Below are 20,210 nucleotides of genomic sequence, written 5' to 3' on the forward strand. Positions count from 1 at the left end.
AAAAAATAAACCTTAACCCATAATTCACAACGTATCCAAAAGTCAATTTGTTAAAGTCTATTTAACCGTAGGTAATTTGAAAATCATTAATAAAATAAAAATAATTAATAAAAGTAAAAAATATTTATGCTAACAGAAGATAATTTTTTTGCCCAAGTTGGAAGCTTATAAACCTTAAAGTTAGGACAGTCTATTATATCATTTATTTATTCATTGATCTCTCAGCAATTGGTAAGAGGTTTATACAAATAAATAAAAGTTATAATTACCTTGCAATAAATATTTTCTTAGATATTTTAATAGCTCTCTGTAGAACTATTGTTGCTAAAGGTTTTTGAAACTAATCTTAGAAGTCAAGAACCTGGCTATTCAATTGTTTACAATGACACCATTTTTATTTCACCTTGAAATCCTTGTTATCATACCTAATCTAATTCATGAATGAGAAGAAAGATCTTTCTCTTGATAATACATGTTACTTGAAGGAAATCCAAACAAGTCAAGTATATATTACCTATCCACAAAAGAGTTACATTAATTCTTGAATAGGGTATGTGGGGGATGGCCCAAGGATAAGGAAACTTCTGTTTTCACTTTATATCTCACAACCTATTCTTTCTTTTTTTTTTTTAAAGATTGTATTTATTTATTTGACAGAGAAAGAGAGAGAGAGAGAGAGATCACAAGCAGGCAGAGCAACAGGCAAAGAGAGAGGGGGAAGCAGCTCCCGGCCCATCAGAGAGCCTGATGCAGGGTTCGATCCCAGAGCCCTGAGATCATGACCTGAGCCAAAGGCAGAGGCTTAACTCACAAAGCCTCCCAGGCACCCCTCACAATCTATTCTTTATTAGATCTTCCTCAAGGAAGAAGGAGTTGTTAATCTGATTGTTCAGAGTCTGAAATTCTTTGGATGAAACCAGGGCACTGAAAAAACATTAGAATCTGTGGACATATGCTTTCTCACCCTGGAATAGGCCAAGAAATATGCTGAAATTTTCTTGAATTCTTTTTCACTTTTCAACATCAATGCCCATTGGTTTTTCCTCTTTCTTCTACTTTGACTTTGTCCATGAATGCATAATAATGCCTTGATTTCTGCCCCCCAAAACCAGCACCATATGTAAACTCCAAACATCCCAAAACTTTTTTCCTCCCAAACGGAAGCTTTTTCATAGCCACGAACTAAGAAACTTGGGTCAATTTAGTGCTATGCACCAGGCCAAAATATTTTTCCATATTGGTTGTGTTTACCCTCTTTCATTTGGCATTGCTGATATGCTTCTAAATCTTCTCACATTATTTTACAAAGATTCCACCTTCAGTTGTGGGGAAAGGAAGGAGGAGAAATGGATAAGAGATTCAGGATAAATAAGGGGTCTCATTTTGTTTTTTGCCTCAGCCATGTGCCCCAGCTTAGTTTAATCTATATTTAAGGATAGATGTCACTTAAGGAGAAATTAATATATTTATACTTTATTACTCATTTAACTGTTACTAATTTTGCATCATTCCTTTAGAGAGAAGAAATGCATGATAGGCTTTAGATAACTGAATCCTTATTTAATTAGGAGTCATTGTCCCTTACTAGTAAGGAGTTTAAATATTAAAATGCATAAAATAAAAATCCCCCTAAATTACAAAGTCTATGAATGGTATAAGAAGGAAGAAAAGTATAGAATTGAGTTGTCTGCACTATGTGAACCAAGATACCACTCAAAGACCCTGCCCAGCTTAACCCCTATTCCTTATAATCTGTAGACTAATTGAAACAAGAGACTGCAAGTTTGTTTTATACCATGTAATAAGAGTGAATCCTAAGTAGAGTTATATAAATTTACAATCATTTCTCCTTCATTACATGTACTTCGGAACTGAAAATTGCTTCCTGAATCTCTGTAACTTTTCACCTTTGCCTTTAAGGTAAGTGAAGAGGCAGCAGAATCATTCAAAGCAGGTCAATCCACATAGGCAAGGCCAGAAGTAGGCCTCAGGATTCTTGTTTCCCTTTTCTAAAACCCAAAGAGCTACAATGGGCTTAGAAGGGCACAGTACCCACTGACCCAATTTTATAAACAGTTTCATGTAAACTTATTATATTCATTGTGGATTATTACTTTATTTTACCTTATTAATTTTGGAATAATCATAGCGCATGCCTCTGTTCCCTCCCTTCCTGGGTGGCTTGGAGAAAATGGAGGAGTATTTGCCTTGACTAGCACAAAACATCTGGATCCCTGATTATAGAGATTTAGAAAAACAACAGTCCTAGAAATGAGGCTGTAATGATGAAAATCTGGCAGAGTTCAAAATCAATTCATTGTTCTGATATTCTTTCAGAATAAAATCACTATATGAGTTGGAAGACATATGATCAGTAGATGAAAAGGTAAGTTAACACAATATTTTAGCACCCTATTCTTATTGTCCCAGAATGCTTATAATTTTTAAGAAAAACTCGAAATTGAAGAAATGACCCAAAAAGTGTTTCCCCACAGGTTTCTGTAACATATCCTATCCAGGTCAATTTATACCATCTCTGACAGTTATGAATAACTTCTACATTCCCTTCAGGGGTAAAAAAAAAATAAAACTAATACAAAACTTAGAAGAAAAATGGAAAAGTAAAGCCCTGTGCAAACAGTAGTCTGCTTCAGCCAGTTCCGTCTTCTCCAGGAATTACTCACTGCTCATTGCACAGTCTTTCATTCACAATCATGCCTTTAGAAAATGCCTGGTTAACTTCACTCAACAACCCTAACTCTGGACAACACTAGCTCATCTTCACCCCAGAAGTGGAAGGACGTTTCCCTGGGGTTATATCTGACCCTCGTCCAAAAAAGCGTCTACCCTGAGACAGAAAAGGCATTTTGTCAAGAAGATAGGTTCTGAGAGAATCAGAGGACCCAGAAAATTCCAGCTGAGGCTGGGAAGACTATCCGAAATCAGCCCCCCTGGGGCTGTTAAAAGAGAAATATTGCATCCCTCAGAGGATAATTTGAAAATCAAATGAAATAATGGCATAAAAGTGCTTTACAAAATGTTAAGTAGTTTATAAATGCTACCAAGAACTATTTTTTTCAACTTCATAGGTCCTATGCTGATTGAATGTCCTTCACTGTACAGAACAACTTCCCCCCTTGAATAATTTGAAATGGTCAGAAGAAGGGCCTCTGGACTTTCCTTTAAGTCATCATCTGAGTCACTGCCTGTGGTGAGTGTCAGGACTGACAGAAACTCACTCCTGCTTCCTCAGCTAACATCCTGTTTGGGGTGGGGAGGGGGAACTTCCCTTTCTCAAGTTAACCCAGACTCAATTCTTCCCTTTTAAAATTGCATTATACTTTTCCTCCCTAGCTACCTGAGGTCTAATGGCTACAGCAAATGCAAACAAACCTTTCAAGTGAAAGAACCATAACAAACTTTTCCATACTCCATTTTCCCCCACAGCAGTATTTAATGAAAGCAGAGCCTGGAATTTGAGAGAAAGACCTTGTTGTATGTACCCCCTAGAGACAGCTTCCTAGGTTAACAATGACCATGTTTTCTCCCAATGCTCAACTTACACAGACATTGCTCAAATACACACACATGCACACACCAGTAAGCCGGTCAACTGCAGGCAAATCTGACTCTTTGCCAACTTGTAGCCACAGATAGCAGCAAAAGGACCAAAGTCCTTCACTGCCAGCTCTTAAAAGACACTGCAACAGCCAGCGGCGCCGCAGTAGCAGCTTCTGAGCTGCAGCCTCCTGCCAGAGTTTCAGGTCGAATTCCTTGAGGAGGAACGCTCCTCTGCCCTTAGTCCCACTCCCGTGGGCTTCACCCACTTCTTTCCTCAGGACATCGGGAAGAACCGGGTTACTTTGCCACTTTTGCAGAGGGTTAAGTGGCAGAGAAGAAGATTCCCACCGAAGTATCCCGAAGCCCACGACTCCTGGCCGGATCTCTCCACCCTCCCGCCCACGTAGGCGCCTGTGTGTCTGGCAAAGGTCCCAATTCTCAAGGTGCCTGAGCTCCGATGGGATGTGGAGGAACGAGGCGGCTAGAGCAGCGACGGGACTACAGCTGGGGATGGTTAGAGGACAGATGGGACGGGACTGGGGAGAGAGGCGAAGACTGCACAGAGGCACTCTCCCGCCCCTAGTTTTCAGACAGTAACTCCAAAACCCGCAGATGGGAGGCAAGGCCTTTTCTCCCTATGTTCTCCCTTCTCTTCCCCGATCCCCGCCTGGACACCTGGTGAAAAAGCAAGGTGCAGGTATACCTGGAGCGAACACCATGATTTCCTCCAGACGCTACGCCCCTAGGTGAGGAGAATAGACAGGCAGACGGAGGGATGGGAGAAAGGCCAGGACTTGGAGGGGTCAGATGGGCGCGATGGGCGTGCAGGGGCCGGGACGTTCAGCACCTCGGACAGCTCCCCGCCGCGCGATCCCGGGAAGCCAGCTCCAGCGGCTGCGGCGCGTTCACCCTCCACAATGCACTGCTCTGCCGGCGGCTACCGCGGCGGCGGGAGGAGGAGACCGAATCCTGCTCAGTTCATCCCTCATTCCTGTGCCAGCTCAGCGTACACTGCTGCTTGGGGAGCAAAACACTTCTATCGCTTCCACGGGAGAAGGAAGGACGGAAGAGGAAGAGAGAAAAAGGTAATTGCCCGGCTTCCCGGCAGGGGGACAGCTAATTGCTTCTAATTACCTGCTGTCCCTCGCCCCCGTGGATATTGGACTGACATTTAGAGTGAGTTTGCCCTTATATATATATATAATTCAAAGAACTTTACTCTTGAGGATGACTCTGAGTTCTCCGGGTTGGGTGACTCTAAAAGAGGGGTGGGGCTTCCAAGTAATGGTCCCTTGGGGTCCCTGACTCCTCCCTCATTCTGAGTCTCCGCTGCTAACGTCAGAAAGAGAGCTAGAGGGAAGGACAGGGTGACTGGAGTACGTGAAGAGGGCGCCCCTATCAGGCCCCACCCCCCAGGAGGCTGGTCTGGCCTAAACTTTGAGGCTCCTAAACTCGGAGGCTCTCAAGGTCATCATTTTAGAGAAAGTGGGGCTGGCCAGTGCACAAGAAAGACCTCAGTGAGGTATGTCTTCACTGAGACCCTCACACACTCCATAAAAGGTTGAGCCAAAAGAGTTCTCTTCAAGTATGAGAACAGCCCTTAGACTGATCAAGAAAGGTTAGTACTTCCCCTACTTTCATCCGACTGAGAACTGGGCCTCCCATACACACCCAGTTCTAAAGTGACTGGGACATGACTCGCACTCACTTCATGCTTCTAATTCACTGCTCATTTTTAAGTCATTATCTAGTTCCCCCAAGAAATGTTTGTGTAGTGTGGATAGCCCAGACTAGCTGTTACCAGCTTGGAACAAGTCTATCTGGGTTATAACCCCAGAGCTAACAAGACAACAGGATTCTCCAGCCTCAAAGCAGATATCAGGTTGCTTTGGGTTTTATTCTTTGTTTTTGCAGCTGAAAGGAGTTTTCTAAGAACAAAGGGTAATCTGGGTCATTTCCAGTGTTTTATGGGGTTTCTTGCACCTCTCCCTGGAAAATACAGCTATCCTGGAAATACAATATTTCTTAATAATTTGGTTGGTGGCCATAGGTTCTACACTCTTTTGCCAAATTAAAGCATTCAAATAGCCTTACTGGCACTGGTTTTGTTCAAAGCCATCTGATAGATTTAGAATGCAAACAGTTTTACAGCTCTTGAACTTCAGTTTGCATGGAGGCATATGGGCAGCCTCAACACAACACAATCAGTGCTGCTCTTAGCACCTGGCTCAACACAGGCTTAAGCAGATGGAACCTGCCTCAGCAGCAGCAAGATGCAAGTCAGCTGATGGGCAGGATAAGGTATGGACATGACAAGATGCAGTCCTTTTACTTCCCTGAATTACACCAAAACCAGGGACCAAGGGTGCTTCATTCTGTCTTCTTTGCTTTGTCACCAGAAGTGCGACACACTCTGAAATAATCTTTGAATGACTGCAAGTCCTCTTTAAAAGGCCTTTTTATAACCTTTATTTTTTTAATGGGCTTTATTCTCTTCATGCATAGACAATTATTCATGATTAAGGTAAAGAGAAAGTAGTGTGGTGTAGGAAAAGAGAAAAGATTTGAGGAGTCAGACTCAAGTCCCCCATTTACTAGCTGTGTGACCTTGGATAAGTCATTTAACTGTCTCATCTGCAATATAAGGATTAAGGTATTATGAAGGTTTGTTTGGGGATTAAATGCAATGATGTATGAACAGATTAAATAAGAGAGTGTACAGCCCCAATTAAGCCCATTCCAGGAAATTGCTGACACATAGGGAACAGATGATACCCTACAGGAATGCAAACTAAATAGGTTAAAAACTTTTCAAATATTAGTGGGCATCTAAATCCCATGGAGGTCTCCTTAAAATGCAGATTATGATTCAGTAGATCAGGGTGGGTGACAGATTCTGAGATTCTGCACTTCTAACAAGCTCCTAGGTAATGTCCAGGCTGCAGAAATATATAAAATATATAAAATATATAAAATATATTTTGATTAGCAAGGTATTTGACGTATCAGCATTTAAAAAGTGAAAAACTATTTATGCCACCTCCAACCTCAGCATGTCTTCCTAAATGTTAAATAAGGAAGGAATGCAAGTATATTCCCATAGACTTCCAAGCTTGGCCTCCACAGAAGCCAAGACAGTAGTAGAAATAAAGAATGCCTGAAAATGGTCCCAAGAACATCCTTGATTAGTTTGCTATGGCAGCAGCAGGTAATAATGATGTAGTAAAAACTAATGCAACAGGCCAAGGACAAAAGAAAAATCTCCTCAGCCTGTTCTCAGCTCTTTTCTGCCCTTCTTTCTCTTCATTTTCTCTACACAACAAAATATTGCTACCTAGCCACAGAACAATATACTTCCAACCCAGTGTTTGCTTGTTTATACTTAATTAGGGCAATTAATATTATTCCCAGTAAAACCCAAGCACTGTAATACCTTTTTTATTTACAATTATTTCATCAGTAAATTTTATATTCAAGAATATCATCTCCAATTTTTGCTACCACTGGAGTTATTATTCTGTTGAATTAATTTAAATACTTTAATAAGGCTACTAGATTTTTTAATATCTTGGTGTAAATGATAAATTTAATAACACTGTCTGTCTCATAGGGAAAAAAAGTTTCCCTTTTTTCTACCATTAGACACAGATTCTTTGATAGATCTAGTCTTAGTCAACAGCAGAGGCTTATGTTCCCAAGTATAGTCTCATTGTCTCTGTTTAAACACCTTCACTCAAGGCAACTCATTCTTTAGTCAAACAATCCACTACATTTTGAAATAGCCATCCATCAGAGAGGCAGCCACCCCTTCCACCACCACCATCTACCTCATTCCAGCACTATCATTTCCAGTCAATGATAGCAATACTGATAGGAAGCAAGACAGTGAACAATTTGGACTACATACCCCTACTTCCTTGCTCTCATGCTGAACTTATCAAACTCTGCACTCCTACCTATAGACATTTGAACAAGGAGGTAGATGAACTGAAAGGCACAGAAGAAAAAGAGTCACTTAATGGAATCAACTATTTTACTTGGAATCTTGGGAGAATATTTTATATAAAATGAACATGGTCACACTATGAAGTAGTGATTTACATGATATACAGACATTAAATTAGAAACTCCAAAGAAACTATGATAGACAGATTAGAGCTATAACTCTCAAACTTTCCCCCCAGTTCTCATCTCTTCCCTCTAACATTAATTTATCCTTCTTGGTCTTTAGAGCTTTAAAAAATAGAAAAAATTTGAAAACCCATCTTGAGATACTCCCACTGTTTGCATTATTTGCAGCTCACCTTGGCTCCAGCCATACTCTGATTCTTCAGGCTCCATATTCATTTTAATGCATTATTCAACCAAGTATAATTTCAAATACTTTTTAGTATCTCTGAGGACAGTTGAAATAGATTGAAAAGAAGAATTTTCATTATGAAGCATTGAAACATAATTTTTTCCAAATGTCTTGGCTTGTAGGTTTCAAATGATTACAGAAATGAAGTTCTGGAAAAGGAAGGACTCCTTTCTTCCAAAAACTGCAAGAAGCTGTTGAATTGAGCCTAGGGAAGGCTATAGAGGTGAATTGAGCAGGAATTTTAAAAAAAGGAATGAAAGAATGTGACATAGACATGAAAAAAGAAAAACCAAATGAGGAAGAAGACACTGAAAAACTAATCTTTGTTATCCAATCTGTAAAGAGTTAAAGAAAGCAAGGTAAAAATACATCTAGAGGGGAAATGGCATAAATTGAAAAAAAAATGAAGATAGAGGATAGAATAAAAGGGAAGGGAAAATAAAATTAATGACTACACTGTTGTAAGAAAAGAAATGGGAAATTTTAACGAATGTTACAGGCTCAAAGAATACAGGATAGTGTCTCTGTAGGTTTGCGTTTTATGAAGTAGTGTATAAGTCCTGTGAGATGCTTTAAAAGAGCCTATAACATTGCCAAATTTTCTGAAAGGAAACATTAGCAACTATTGGAAAAAGTAAATTAGAACAGTTATAATCTTATAGTGTGTTTATGCACAATGAACAATTTCATGAAAAAATAAATCTAACATTGTCATTGTTTGAAGACCTTTTTTTTCCTACCAAAGAGCTATATATCCATGTCCATTTTTGTATAAAAAGTCCAAGTCACACACAGAAAAGAAAGTTTTTACTAGATGACAGGAGAGGGAGAATCAACGAATTCAAATTAAAACAAATTTGGTGAGTTTTTAAAAAGCACGAAGTGTTCAACTCAACTTTAAGATTGTAAATAGACACTATAAATCTTATTCAACAAATTCTGAATACAAAAATTTACCTCTTTATTTATAAGTGCCACACTAAGTTGGGGCACCTGTGTGGCTCAGTCAGCTAAGCATCTGACGCTTGTCTTTGGCTGAGGTCATGATCTAGGGTCCAGCCCTGGGTTAGGCTCCCCCCTGAGCTTGAGATTCTCTCTCTCCCTCTCCATATCCCCCTTCTCGTTAACCCCGCCAAGTAAAATAATATTAAACATAAATACATGAAATGGATAAGCTCCATACTAAGTGAATTTCAGAAAGGAAAAATCAATGAGAAAAACAATCTTCTGGAAAAAAAAGAGGTGGAGAGAAAAATAAGAGATGGGAAAGGGATATGAGAAAGGAAAAGAGAAGCAGCAGGAAATTGAGACAGTTTCCCGCTAAGCACATATATAAAGGAAGAAAGATAGTAAAGACAGAAAAAAGTGGCAGATTGAGAGATTCAGAAAAGACTTTTTAAACAAGAAAAATAAAGAATAAAACCCCCTTTTTAAAAGTATAATGACAAAAATTAGATCTCCATTATAGTCCAAATTGAGATGTTGAGTGCTCTTCTTATATCTAGCTGACTTGGGCTGTATGTTTGGGAATAGACTTAATCATGACCTTTGGAAATAATAACTTTATTGCTCAGCCAAACAATAAGAATGAAATCTTGCCATTTGTGACAACACGCATGGCCCTAGAGGATATTATTCTAAGTGAAATAAGTCAGGCTGAGAAAGCCAAATGATATCATGTATATGTGGAATCTAAAAAATAAAACAAATGAACAAACAAACATAACACAGAAACAGACTTATAAATACAGAGAACAAACTGGTAGCTGTCAAAGGGAAGAGGGGTGGGAGGATTAGCAAAATAAGTGAAGGGAATTGAGTGATATAAAGTTTTAGTTACAAAATAAATAAGACACAGAGATGAAAAGTATGGCATGGGGAATATAATCAATAATATGATAACAGATCCTGATTATACTTACAGTAGTGAACACTGAGTAATGTACAGAATTTTCAAATCACTGTATTATATACCTAAAGTTAATTTAACATTATATGTCACTTATACTTCAATAATATTTTATATTTTATAAATATTTTAAAAAGAAAGAAACACTAAAATTTTTTAAACAATTGTTCAAAGCTCTGCATCTCCATTCAAAGTTTCAGTTCAGAAGTAGAAGAGTCATACAACACTACACAGGGATTTTGGTATCAGAGAAGTATTATTTTTTAGACCATAGTAGCTAAAAATATAGAAATGCTGACTCTTTGGTTACTTTTTAGCCTATTTTAAAAAATCACCTTGTAACAGAAGAGATATCCTTTGGAACATCAGAATAAAAAAAAAATTTCCTATAAATAAGACACAAGAAGCATGAATCATAAAAGAAAATAATTGATGAATGGGACCTCTTCATAATTAAAATTATCCTCTATCTGAAAACCACTGCTAAGAAGATAAAAATGCATACTACAGACTAGGAGAAAATATTTATAATATGTATATCTGACATCTATATTCCTAACTCTTGTAACTCAATAAGACAACAACCTAAATAAAACTTGCCAAAATGTTTAAATAGGTGCTTCATAAGACAAATGCATTACTAATGGACAATAAGCATATGGAGACTTCCCAACACAATCAGTCATCAGAGAGATAGAAATTTAAACTATAGTGAGGTATCATTACATACCTAGGAGAATGGAGAAAATGAAAAAGACTGGCAAATGTTGATGAGCTATGGAACTACTCTCATACATTTTTGGTAGGAATGTAAAATGTTACAATCACTTCGGAAAACTGTTTCATAGTTTTAATATTAAACATATACTTACCCTGGGACTTCTCTATCCATTCCACTCCTACATGGATACCCAAGAAAAACGAAAACTGTCTCCATACAAAGACTTATGTATGAACATTCACAATAGCTTTATTTATCATAGCCAGAAAGTCTGTCAACATTGTATGGCTATATAAACTGTGGCATATAGAGACAACAGACAACAATATGATAAATCTCAAAAACATACTGAGCAAAAGAAACCAGACATAACAGAGTACATACTGTATGATTCCATTTATATGAAATTCTGGAAAAGTCTAAATAGCTATAATGATAAAAAGCAATTCTGTGGTTATCTGGGGTCTGAAGACATGGGAAGGTGAATTGGGACTAACTGAAAAGAAACACAAAGAAAGTTTTGGGGAGGATGGAAATGTGTTCTCTCTTTACTATTAGTGGTGGTTACATGGACGTATGCATATGTCAAAACCTACTGAACTATATACCTATAGTGAGTGCATTTTACTTAATGTAAAGTGTACTGCCATAAGGTTGATCTAAAAGACAGTTTTTGACAATCTGATATTTCTAATAAATAGAAATATGGGTAAGAATATCCTAAAAATGTAATTTTTTATATTTTTTAAGATTTTATTTTCTTATTTGATACAGAAGGGGATCATAAGTAGACAGAAGAGCAGGCAGAGAGAGAGGGGGAAGGAGGCTCCCCACTGAGCAGAGAGCCTGATGTGGGGCTCGATCCCAGGACCCCAAGATTATGACCTGAGCCAAAGGCAGATGCTTAACCAACTAAGCCACACAGGTGCCCCCAAAATACAGTATTTTAAGAACTAGAATTACCTGTAAAATATGCTAACTCATTTTTGCCTGATTTTTAAAATGTTTTTAATCTTAAATAATTTCACATTTTCTATTCAATCATTTTGAATTCATTGTATTTGTTGTTTATATTTATTATATTAATTATGTGTTGACTTATTGAATTATTGATGGAAGAATGAGTAAATTGGTATAAATGTTGTAATTTATTTTACAAACAGGCATTATTATTTTCTTCATTTATTCAATAAGCATTTATTGATCAGGGGATCAATACTAGGGACAGTATCAGATACTAAGTATTCAGAAGTATAAGACACAGGCATGCTCTCAAGTAGCTTAGAATCTGGTAGAGAAAAAAGACAGCGAAATGGGAGAGAAGAACACAGACACAGCTGAAGTCTGCAAATATGTATCAGGTGGTCTGGTTACATAAATTCAGGGTACAGATGTGCTAAGATATCTATAGTAAGCCTAAAATGGAGTCATGCACGCTAAGTCCCCATGTCAGCAGAGCAAAACTTACCTAATTGTCTATCCTTGGCTCTCCCAGAAAAGGAAGGCCTACATCAGCCAATCAGCACTTGCCTGATCAGCACAAGTTACCTGACCAGGCTTCAAGGCTTCCCTTTGCTCCATGAAAGAAAAGTAACACTGCTTTAACCAAGCAGCAAATGACATCCTTGTTCCTAATCACTTTGGTCTAGAAAAATCTCTCACCTTATACAACTCTTCAAAGTCTTTTTTTTTTTTTTAAGATTTATTTATTTTTGAAAGAGAGAAAGCTCACATGAGGAGGAGGGGTAGAAGGAGAGGGAGTGGGAGAAAAGAGAATCTCAAGCAGACTCCCTGCTGAGCGGGGAGCTCCACACATATGGGGCTCAGTCTCACGATGCCGAGATGATGAGCTGAGCCAAAAACAAGAGTCTGCTGCTCAACTGAGAGAGTCATCCAGGCACCCCCTCTTCAGAGCTTTTTATCCTGCTAGATTAGATGCTGCCCAACTCATGAATCACTGCATAAAGCCAATCCGACCTTCTCAAAATTTATGATTGTTGGATTTTTCCTTTAACACATGAGAATGCCACTAAACCAATGGAATCCAATTTAGGGAGGGAAAGAAATTAAGGTACAAGAACTCTCTGGGGTGGGGAAATAAGTGAGGAAAATAAGAGGTCATTCTGGGCTAGAACTTACAAGGTTGAAAGACTAGCATCATGAGGGCAAAGGCATTAGAAAGCTGGCATGACCAAGGCAAGATTTCTGAGCCTAAGGTGGAGCTGTTCTGTATGACAATTCTTGAGAGCCGCTCTGTGAGTGACTGCTGAAAAATCAGCAGAGAGGATGCAAAAAAGTCTTGAGAGTGACGTGTCTGGGCTGTTGAAGTCTTCCTGGATGGTAGGTGCACAAAGGGCAGAGAAGATAATGAAACTCCCAGCTTGCCTTCTATCAGTGGGGGAGGGAGTTGGACATAGAAATACCACTGACCCTTGAACAACACAGATTTGAACTGCACAGGTCCACTTACACATGGATTGTTTTTTACAGTACGGTACTATAAATGTATTTTCTTATCCTTATAATTTCTTAACATTTTCTCTTCTCTGGCTTATTTTACTGTAAGAATACAGTATATAATGCATAAAACACACAAAGCATGTGTTAATTGATTGTTTATGTTATGGTGAGGTTTCCGATCCACAGTAGGCCATTGGTAGTTTTGTTGGGGGGGGGTGGGGAGTCAAAAGTTACACACCTGTTTTCAAGTGTGGAGGAGGGAGGTTGGCACCCCTAACCCCCATTGTACAAGGGTCAATGGTACCAAGATGTTACCATACAAATCTAAAGGGAAAATAGTTAGAAGTTCTTGAATAAACTAATAATGCTTAAGTAGAATGATAACATTTTGAAATTGAAATTGATGGTTTTCATTGTCAGTAATTCCTTTTTACACCAATTTAGGTAACAATAGTAGACATTTAGGCTGAATCCTATTGCTTTTTTTTTTTCTTTTAAATATTTATTTATTTGAGAGAGAGAGAGGGCACTGACATGCAAGAGGGTCTGTAAGGGGAGAGGCAGAGGGAGAGAGAGAGGGAAAAAAATCTCAAGCAGCCTCCCTGCTGAGCACAGAGCTCTTTTCTGGGCTCAATCTCATAACTCTGAGATCATAACCCTGAGATCATGACCCTGAGATTGCAACATGAGCCAAAACCAAGAGTCAAATGCTTAACCCACTAAGACACCCAGGGGTTCCTGAATCCTATTGTTTTATAAAGACATTGAAATGAGTTCAGAAAATAAATAATCGAATTCTTAGCATTTGAATTTTAAAGTAAGTGCTTGAAATACAGAGCCAAGACTAAAATGTTAAAAGCTAAGGCTTTCAATTCATTGCTGGAACAGTGGTGGGGGAAAGTTTTTTTGTTTTTGTTTATTTTTGTTGTGTTTTTTTTTTTAAGTCCTAGCCTCAAGGCCCCAGGGCTAAAATTATAAAGTCTATAAAATAAACAGAGTTGGGGTGAGAAAAGAAAAAATATTAAAAAGCATAGTTAATTTGAAAATTCATTCTGGGGGCAAGTTTTGGTTTTGGTTTTGGTTTTACAAGAATAGATAAGAAAGTACAGATTTAGCAGGGTCTCCAAAAAAGGAGATTGTTGTCCCATGTCTGTGTCCCAACCCTGGTTAGCCCAAGAAGAGGTGAGTCCAAGAAGAGCCCTCAGAAGGGAAATGACTGGTAGCCTAGATGAATTTGGAGAAATCCAAGACCTTCATTTGACTCTCAAGGGTATATAGAGCTCAGAAAGATCTCTAGCCTCTTGAAATTCTTCCAGGCTGATGCTGGAAGGATATATACTGGAAACAGTGAGTTGTCTGGGTAGATGAAATTTAGGCCCCCTTCTCCAGTCCTTCTTAACCTCAGGGAACTCTCATAGGAATCTGTGAAAAACAAACAACAGGCCCAAAATGGAGCCACTCATGCTCAGCCCCAAGTCACCAAACTGAGACTTAATTGCAGGGTTCGCTTTCCCAGTAATGGGGTGTTAAGCCAGTCACTCAGGAATTGCCTCATCAACACTAGTTAGGTAATGCGCCTGACAAACCCTTGCTATTCTTTAAAGGAAAGTAATCGAGCAAAAACTAACCCACTTTTTTGTCCATTAGAACTTCCTTGTTTCTGCTCCCTTCTGCCTAGAAAAGTCTTTCATTTTATACACCTCCTTCCTATCTGCTAGATATGGAACTTGCTGCCTGGTATGAATCAGTTTTCACTCAAATAAGCTCTTAAAATATTTACTATGTCTTGGTTTATCTTTTTACACCTGGAAGGATTGAACATGTAGCCAGCAGCGGTCTTGAGGTCAGAAAAAGAAAGGCTCCAGAGGGACCAAAGGCCTTGGTGAGACATGGCCATCTAAGATAACAGATCAAGGATCCAAGCCCCACAAGCAAAGGACCAAGTCCCATGTCACTGACTGCTCGACAAGAGCTGATGTCTGAATACTGGAGACCCTCCCCCCTTGAGTTTGGACACAACCTCAAGAGAAAGGCACACAGTAGAAATCCTGAGTTCTTAAAATCCTTAGTTCTAATCCAAGGTTTCTGAAATGACAGTAATCAGTCATTTTGACAGGGTTTGACCAAAAGTTACTAGACGCAGCATTCTGCTATTAAACATCACCAAAAAATTAGCATTGGTTAGAGACAAATCCTTTTTTAGTGCCCTGCACATTTCTACCAAATTTTCTAACATTTTTGAGTGCTTGTTTAATACACTTACATAGCATTTCTGGCTACCGAAAGTGTTCTTACTTCCATTCCACACAGCTGCCTCTATGTCACTCAAGTCTAAGTGTTACTCCTCTGAGAGGCTTTTCCTGTCTAGCCAGCCTTAGTGGCCCCAACACCCATACACACACACACACACACACACACACACACAAGCGTGTGTGCATTTGCACACGCACTCACATACTGTTTATTCTCTGTCAGAGTCCTAGATTCATTTCCTTTATATCACTTTCCTCGAATTGCTATTTCCTAGTTATTTGTTTGATTACCTGTTTAATGTCTGTTTAATTACCTGCTTAGTGCTACAGCGTTATCACTATAAAAGCAGAAACTGCTCCTGTTTTATTTTCTCAGTACTGAAAGTGCCTAGCGTGGTCTTCACTGTGTAACAGCCATTCAATAAACACATGTTGAGTGACTGTGCCAAGTTCTATGCTGTTATTTGCCTAAATTTATTTACTCCTGAGTTAGGTGCTGTTGTTCTTCTTCTTCTAAAGATAAGGAAAATGAGCCATGGAGAGATCAGGTAGCTTTGCAAAGCCAGTTAATGATACAGCCAGAAGTTAAACCCAAGAAAAAAGGAGGTAAAAACTAAGCATGACGGACTTCAGAGCCCGCTCTCTTGTCTCCCACAGAACATTTTCTCTTTGTACAAACACAGAAGGCAATGGCCTGGGTCTCACCATCCCTGTGGTACTGGGACGACAATGACCAGTGAACCCACCCCAAAGCCAAGACGCCAGTGGGCCAAATGGTTTCCAGTTTATTGCTGGAAGAGTTAGTGAATGGCAGAACTATTTGGTCCAAGGGGACGTAGGAATTCATTGACAGAGTAGAGGTTTCTGATGACCTAGGGCCTGCAGGGGAATGGGCTACATGGGATGAGGATGAGATGGGGCTTTTTCTGACTCGGGGATATTTTGGCATAGCTAAAAAAAAAAAAGAATAATCTCTTTTTTAATTACCATACTGTAACAGCCATCCTATCCTAATCCCACACTTCAAAACTTCCCAACCCTGAGATTTACAAATGAGGTGACAAGTGAGCTGAGATAGGGGATTTTAGACTCACTTTATTCAAAACTGAATTCATCAGCTTTCCTTCCATTTTAACATTCTCCTATATGCTCTTTCCCCGTTAGTGGCAGTATCTTAGTCTATGCTTGAAGTCTACAAGTGACCCTTAATTGGCTGACTTAATTTTCTAAATATGTCTCAAATTGGCCAACTACTCCCCATTCCCATCACCCCCGCCCTCATCAAACCCTCATTATCTCTCACCTGGACCATTGCAATAGCATTCCAACTGCTCTCCTGGTCTCATGTTTTCATATTCATCTGCTTATTTATATTCATCTGCTTTATGTTCATCTCTTTCACAACCACTCAACTCTGCCTTCAGAGTGGGAAAGCAGCCGTAGACAGTGAGTAAATGAACAGATGTGGCTTGTTTCAATAAAGCTTTGTTTCTAAAGACAGGTGGGGGGCGCCTGGGTGGCTCAGTGGGTTAAGCCACTGCCTTCGGCTCGGGTCATGATCTCAGGTTCCTGGAATCGAGTCCCGCATCGGGCTCTCTGCTCAGCAGGGAGCCTGCTTCCTTCTCTCTCTCTCTGCCTGCCTCTCAGTGTCCTTGTAATTTCTCTCTGTCAAATAAATAAATAAAATCTTTAAAAAAAAAAAAAAGACAGGTGGTAGGCCAGAGTCACCCCTCATTTACCTCATAGTTATCAGACTTATCTGTAGAAAATGAAGCACTAACCATGTAACTATATCATTCCTCTCAAACGAAAACTATAAAATGTTTGATAATGCCACATTGTCTATATCAGATCCAAACTTTCGGTCCCTGCCTACTGTCTTACATTCTATCTCACCACTCCTTGCCTTGCCCTTCATGTTCCTGTAACGCTGAACTATATCTAGTTCCCTGCATACAAAGATTGTTCCTTGATGTTTCTTTTCTTTTTTTTTTTTAAATGCAGCTGCATATTTATTCTTTTTTTTTTTACGATTTTTTTTTTATTTGACCGACAGAGATCACAAGTAGGCGGAGAAGCAGGCAGAGAGAGAGGAGGAAGCAGGCTCCCTGCTGAGCAGAGAGCCCAATGCGGGGCTCGATCCCAGGACCCTGGGATCATGACCTGAGCCCCCACTGAGCCACCCAGGTGCCCCTTCCTGAAAGGGAAGACCCACGCTACCATAATCTACACAGAAGCAGTGCCCTCCCCTCTATCCCAGGAATCACTCTGTTTATCTCTATCACTTTTAGTAGTACACTTGATCATAATTATTTGCCTATCTCCCTCATTAACTATAAGTTCCTCCATAGAAGGTTTCCTGTATCACATTTACCTTTCAAGTCTACTGCATAGTAGAAACTATAAATATTTTTAAATGCTTATTGAATGAGTGTTCAAATGAATGAACTAAACTAGCCTGACTTTTTAAAGGAGTTTATGTAATTTATATAGGGCTTGTTGAATACAAGCATGGCGTCTGCCATAGACATCTTTAGATATATTTATACATGTGCATGCATTTTGTATGTATCCTGTTAGAAATTACATATATATATACATACATATATATGAATGCATGTGTGTGTGAATATACACACACACACGCACACACATAGATGTATAGACGTATATTTAAAACAATTTTATTATGGAAAATTTCAAACATATACAGAAGCAGAAAAGAACTGCTTGTTCTTAATAAACTCTATCCCCACCATGTACGCCCTACCCCCTCACCCAGTGTCAATATATATTAATTTACAGCAAATCTTGTTTTACTATATCTGCATCCATATCCCCAATCCTCCCACCTCCAGATATTTTTGAAGCCTACTTCAGACGTATCATTTCATTTGAAACTATTTCCATAGGTGTCTCCAAAAATTAAGGATTTAAACATTTTAACAGAATCACTGCATTATTGTACCTTTAAAAGTTATTCTTAGCCATAGTTACCATCTTCATTGTCTTACCAACAGTAATATGTCCTTAAATTCTTTAACTCTGATCCCACTTCTTGCAATGTATACATTATGAGCATCTAATATTTAAGTTCTAGTCCTTCTGCCCTAAAATTAGATATTATTGTTCTTTAGAATCTGTATTTCCTTATCAACATATACACAAATAGCTAGCTCACTTTAAAACTCCACTTACTGTGAGGTCTTTTTATAATAAACTTTTAAATTATATTTATCTAAAAATACCTTTATTTTACCCTTATCCATGAAGGATAGTTTTACTCCACAAGGTTTTGGATTGATTAGTTATTATTTTCTCAGTACACCACCACTTCTCCAACTTAGTTTTGGACAGGGCTGGATTAGACTGGGAAAAGAACCCCACCTGTTCTATCAACCATGTATTTCCTATCTGCACCATCCATGGCAGGAAATGTAGAAGAGAGCCTATTCTCCACTCAGGACAGGTTCAGACTAAGCCTAAGTTTTAGATAAAATCTTAGCTCTTTCAATAATCCCCAGAATTTCAGTTCTTACCTAATTTAGATAAAGCTGGTTCAGTTAAGCACCTTTAGCACCTTGGCTTTTAAAATAGAAATCTATATCCAGGGACACGTTGGTAAAAAGAGAAAACTGTACACTTTTTTCCCATTTCCCCACAGCCCTGCATTTTAAGAATAGAGTTTTCTCTCCAGAAGGGCTCTGAAGTTCTGGCTGGGCCTTGGATGCAGGGAGCAGGGCTCACTGTGGAATGAGCTGGCAGAGAGTCACAGCAGCCTTGCCCTTTGAGCAAGGTCAGACCTCAGGAGCCATCTCTGGGATCACTAGGAGTCAGTATTTGTACCAGTTTAACTTTCTAATGCTTGCTTCTTTATCTCTCAAATAGCTGAAAGTCTCAGATTGGTCTGCTAAAATGCAGAGATGGACGATGGCCCAAGATCAGGCAGTTCCCAAATTTTCTGACACTTACCTCTGGGATGTCTTTGTTCTTCAGATTTGTATAAGAAATCCTTACTATGCACATTTTCCTGACACAAACCACTTGGTACTTTGTTATAATCATTCAATACCTTTTGATGCTTACTGCACTGCTCTGAAATGGGACAGATTAAGCCATAAGTAGAATGGGGTCTGTGCTTAAAGTGAAGATATTGTATGATTCCATCCATAACTTGTCTTTAGCTGCAGAAGTTGGGTTGGCATAATCCATTACTGAAGATGAAGCTTTTCTGTGAGCTGCCCTCTATCACAAAGGTGGTATTCAGAAAGATGGACAGAATAGTCCTTTAATTCAAGTTCAAGCAACCCACTGTCAACCAGTGTCAACCCTGAATGGTGGAAAGGAAACATCTTCTCCACTCCATTACTCTGGTACCACCTGATTTTGAAAGCCTTTAATCCTCAAAGGAAACAGCTTCTCCACTCCATTATTCCTGTACCATCTGATTCTGAAAGCCTTTATTCTCAACTTCTACAATTATACCTCTCCTGAACTTGTTCTCTCCTTGTCTCCTTGTCTCCAGAACTCTTGAAAAAACAATTTCCCATCACAAACAGTGACTTACTATAGCTAAAAAATAGCTATATTGGCTCCTAACCAAGAAGATTCTGTTTGCCAAAACTGCTATTGAGGTGAAAGAAAAAAGAATAATATTAACAATAATAATCCTTTCAGGCATGCCTGGGTGGCTCAGTCCATTAAGTGCCTGCCTTCACCACAGGTCATGATCTCAGGGTCCTGGGATCAAGCCCCATGCTGGCGAGCAGGGAGCCTGCTTCTCTCTCTCCTCCCTGCTTGTGCCCTCTCTTGCTAACTCTCTGTCTCTCAAATAAGTAAATAAAATCTTTTAAAAATAATAATAATAATATTTTCAAAAGAGAGATGAGATACTACCTTTCTTCTAAATAAGACTTTATTTTTTTATGTCTTCTCCAGGCCCATCAT

The 20,210-nt window shown here is 39.0% G+C and overlaps 1 protein-coding gene and 1 long non-coding RNA gene across 4 annotated transcripts in view; one reads left to right on the forward strand and one right to left on the reverse strand.

Annotated features, from left to right (window-relative positions):
• AKAIN1 (A-kinase anchor inhibitor 1) overlaps positions 1 to 4,739 on the reverse strand; it is a 48,601-nt gene extending 43,862 nt beyond the window's left edge. The window contains exon 1 of the mRNA XM_082697294.1: positions 4,265 to 4,739. Coding sequence (XP_082553420.1) covers positions 4,265 to 4,280 — 16 coding nt within the window. The 5' untranslated portion in view covers positions 4,281 to 4,739. The remainder of the gene's footprint in view (positions 1 to 4,264) is intronic.
• The window catches only part of LOC309847302, a 75,341-nt gene continuing 59,609 nt past the window's right edge, over positions 4,479 to 20,210 (forward strand). For 2 of the 3 annotated variants that reach the window (XR_014302384.1, XR_014302385.1), the window contains exon 1: positions 4,479 to 4,646. This is a non-coding gene — a long non-coding RNA (uncharacterized lncRNA). The remainder of the gene's footprint in view (positions 4,647 to 20,210) is intronic. The other variant, XR_014302386.1, reaches the window with a different exon arrangement.

This window comes from Mustela nivalis (genome assembly GCF_964662115.1).
Source record: "Mustela nivalis genome assembly, chromosome: 14".
In the NCBI taxonomy this organism is placed as follows: Eukaryota; Metazoa; Chordata; class Mammalia; order Carnivora; family Mustelidae; genus Mustela; species Mustela nivalis.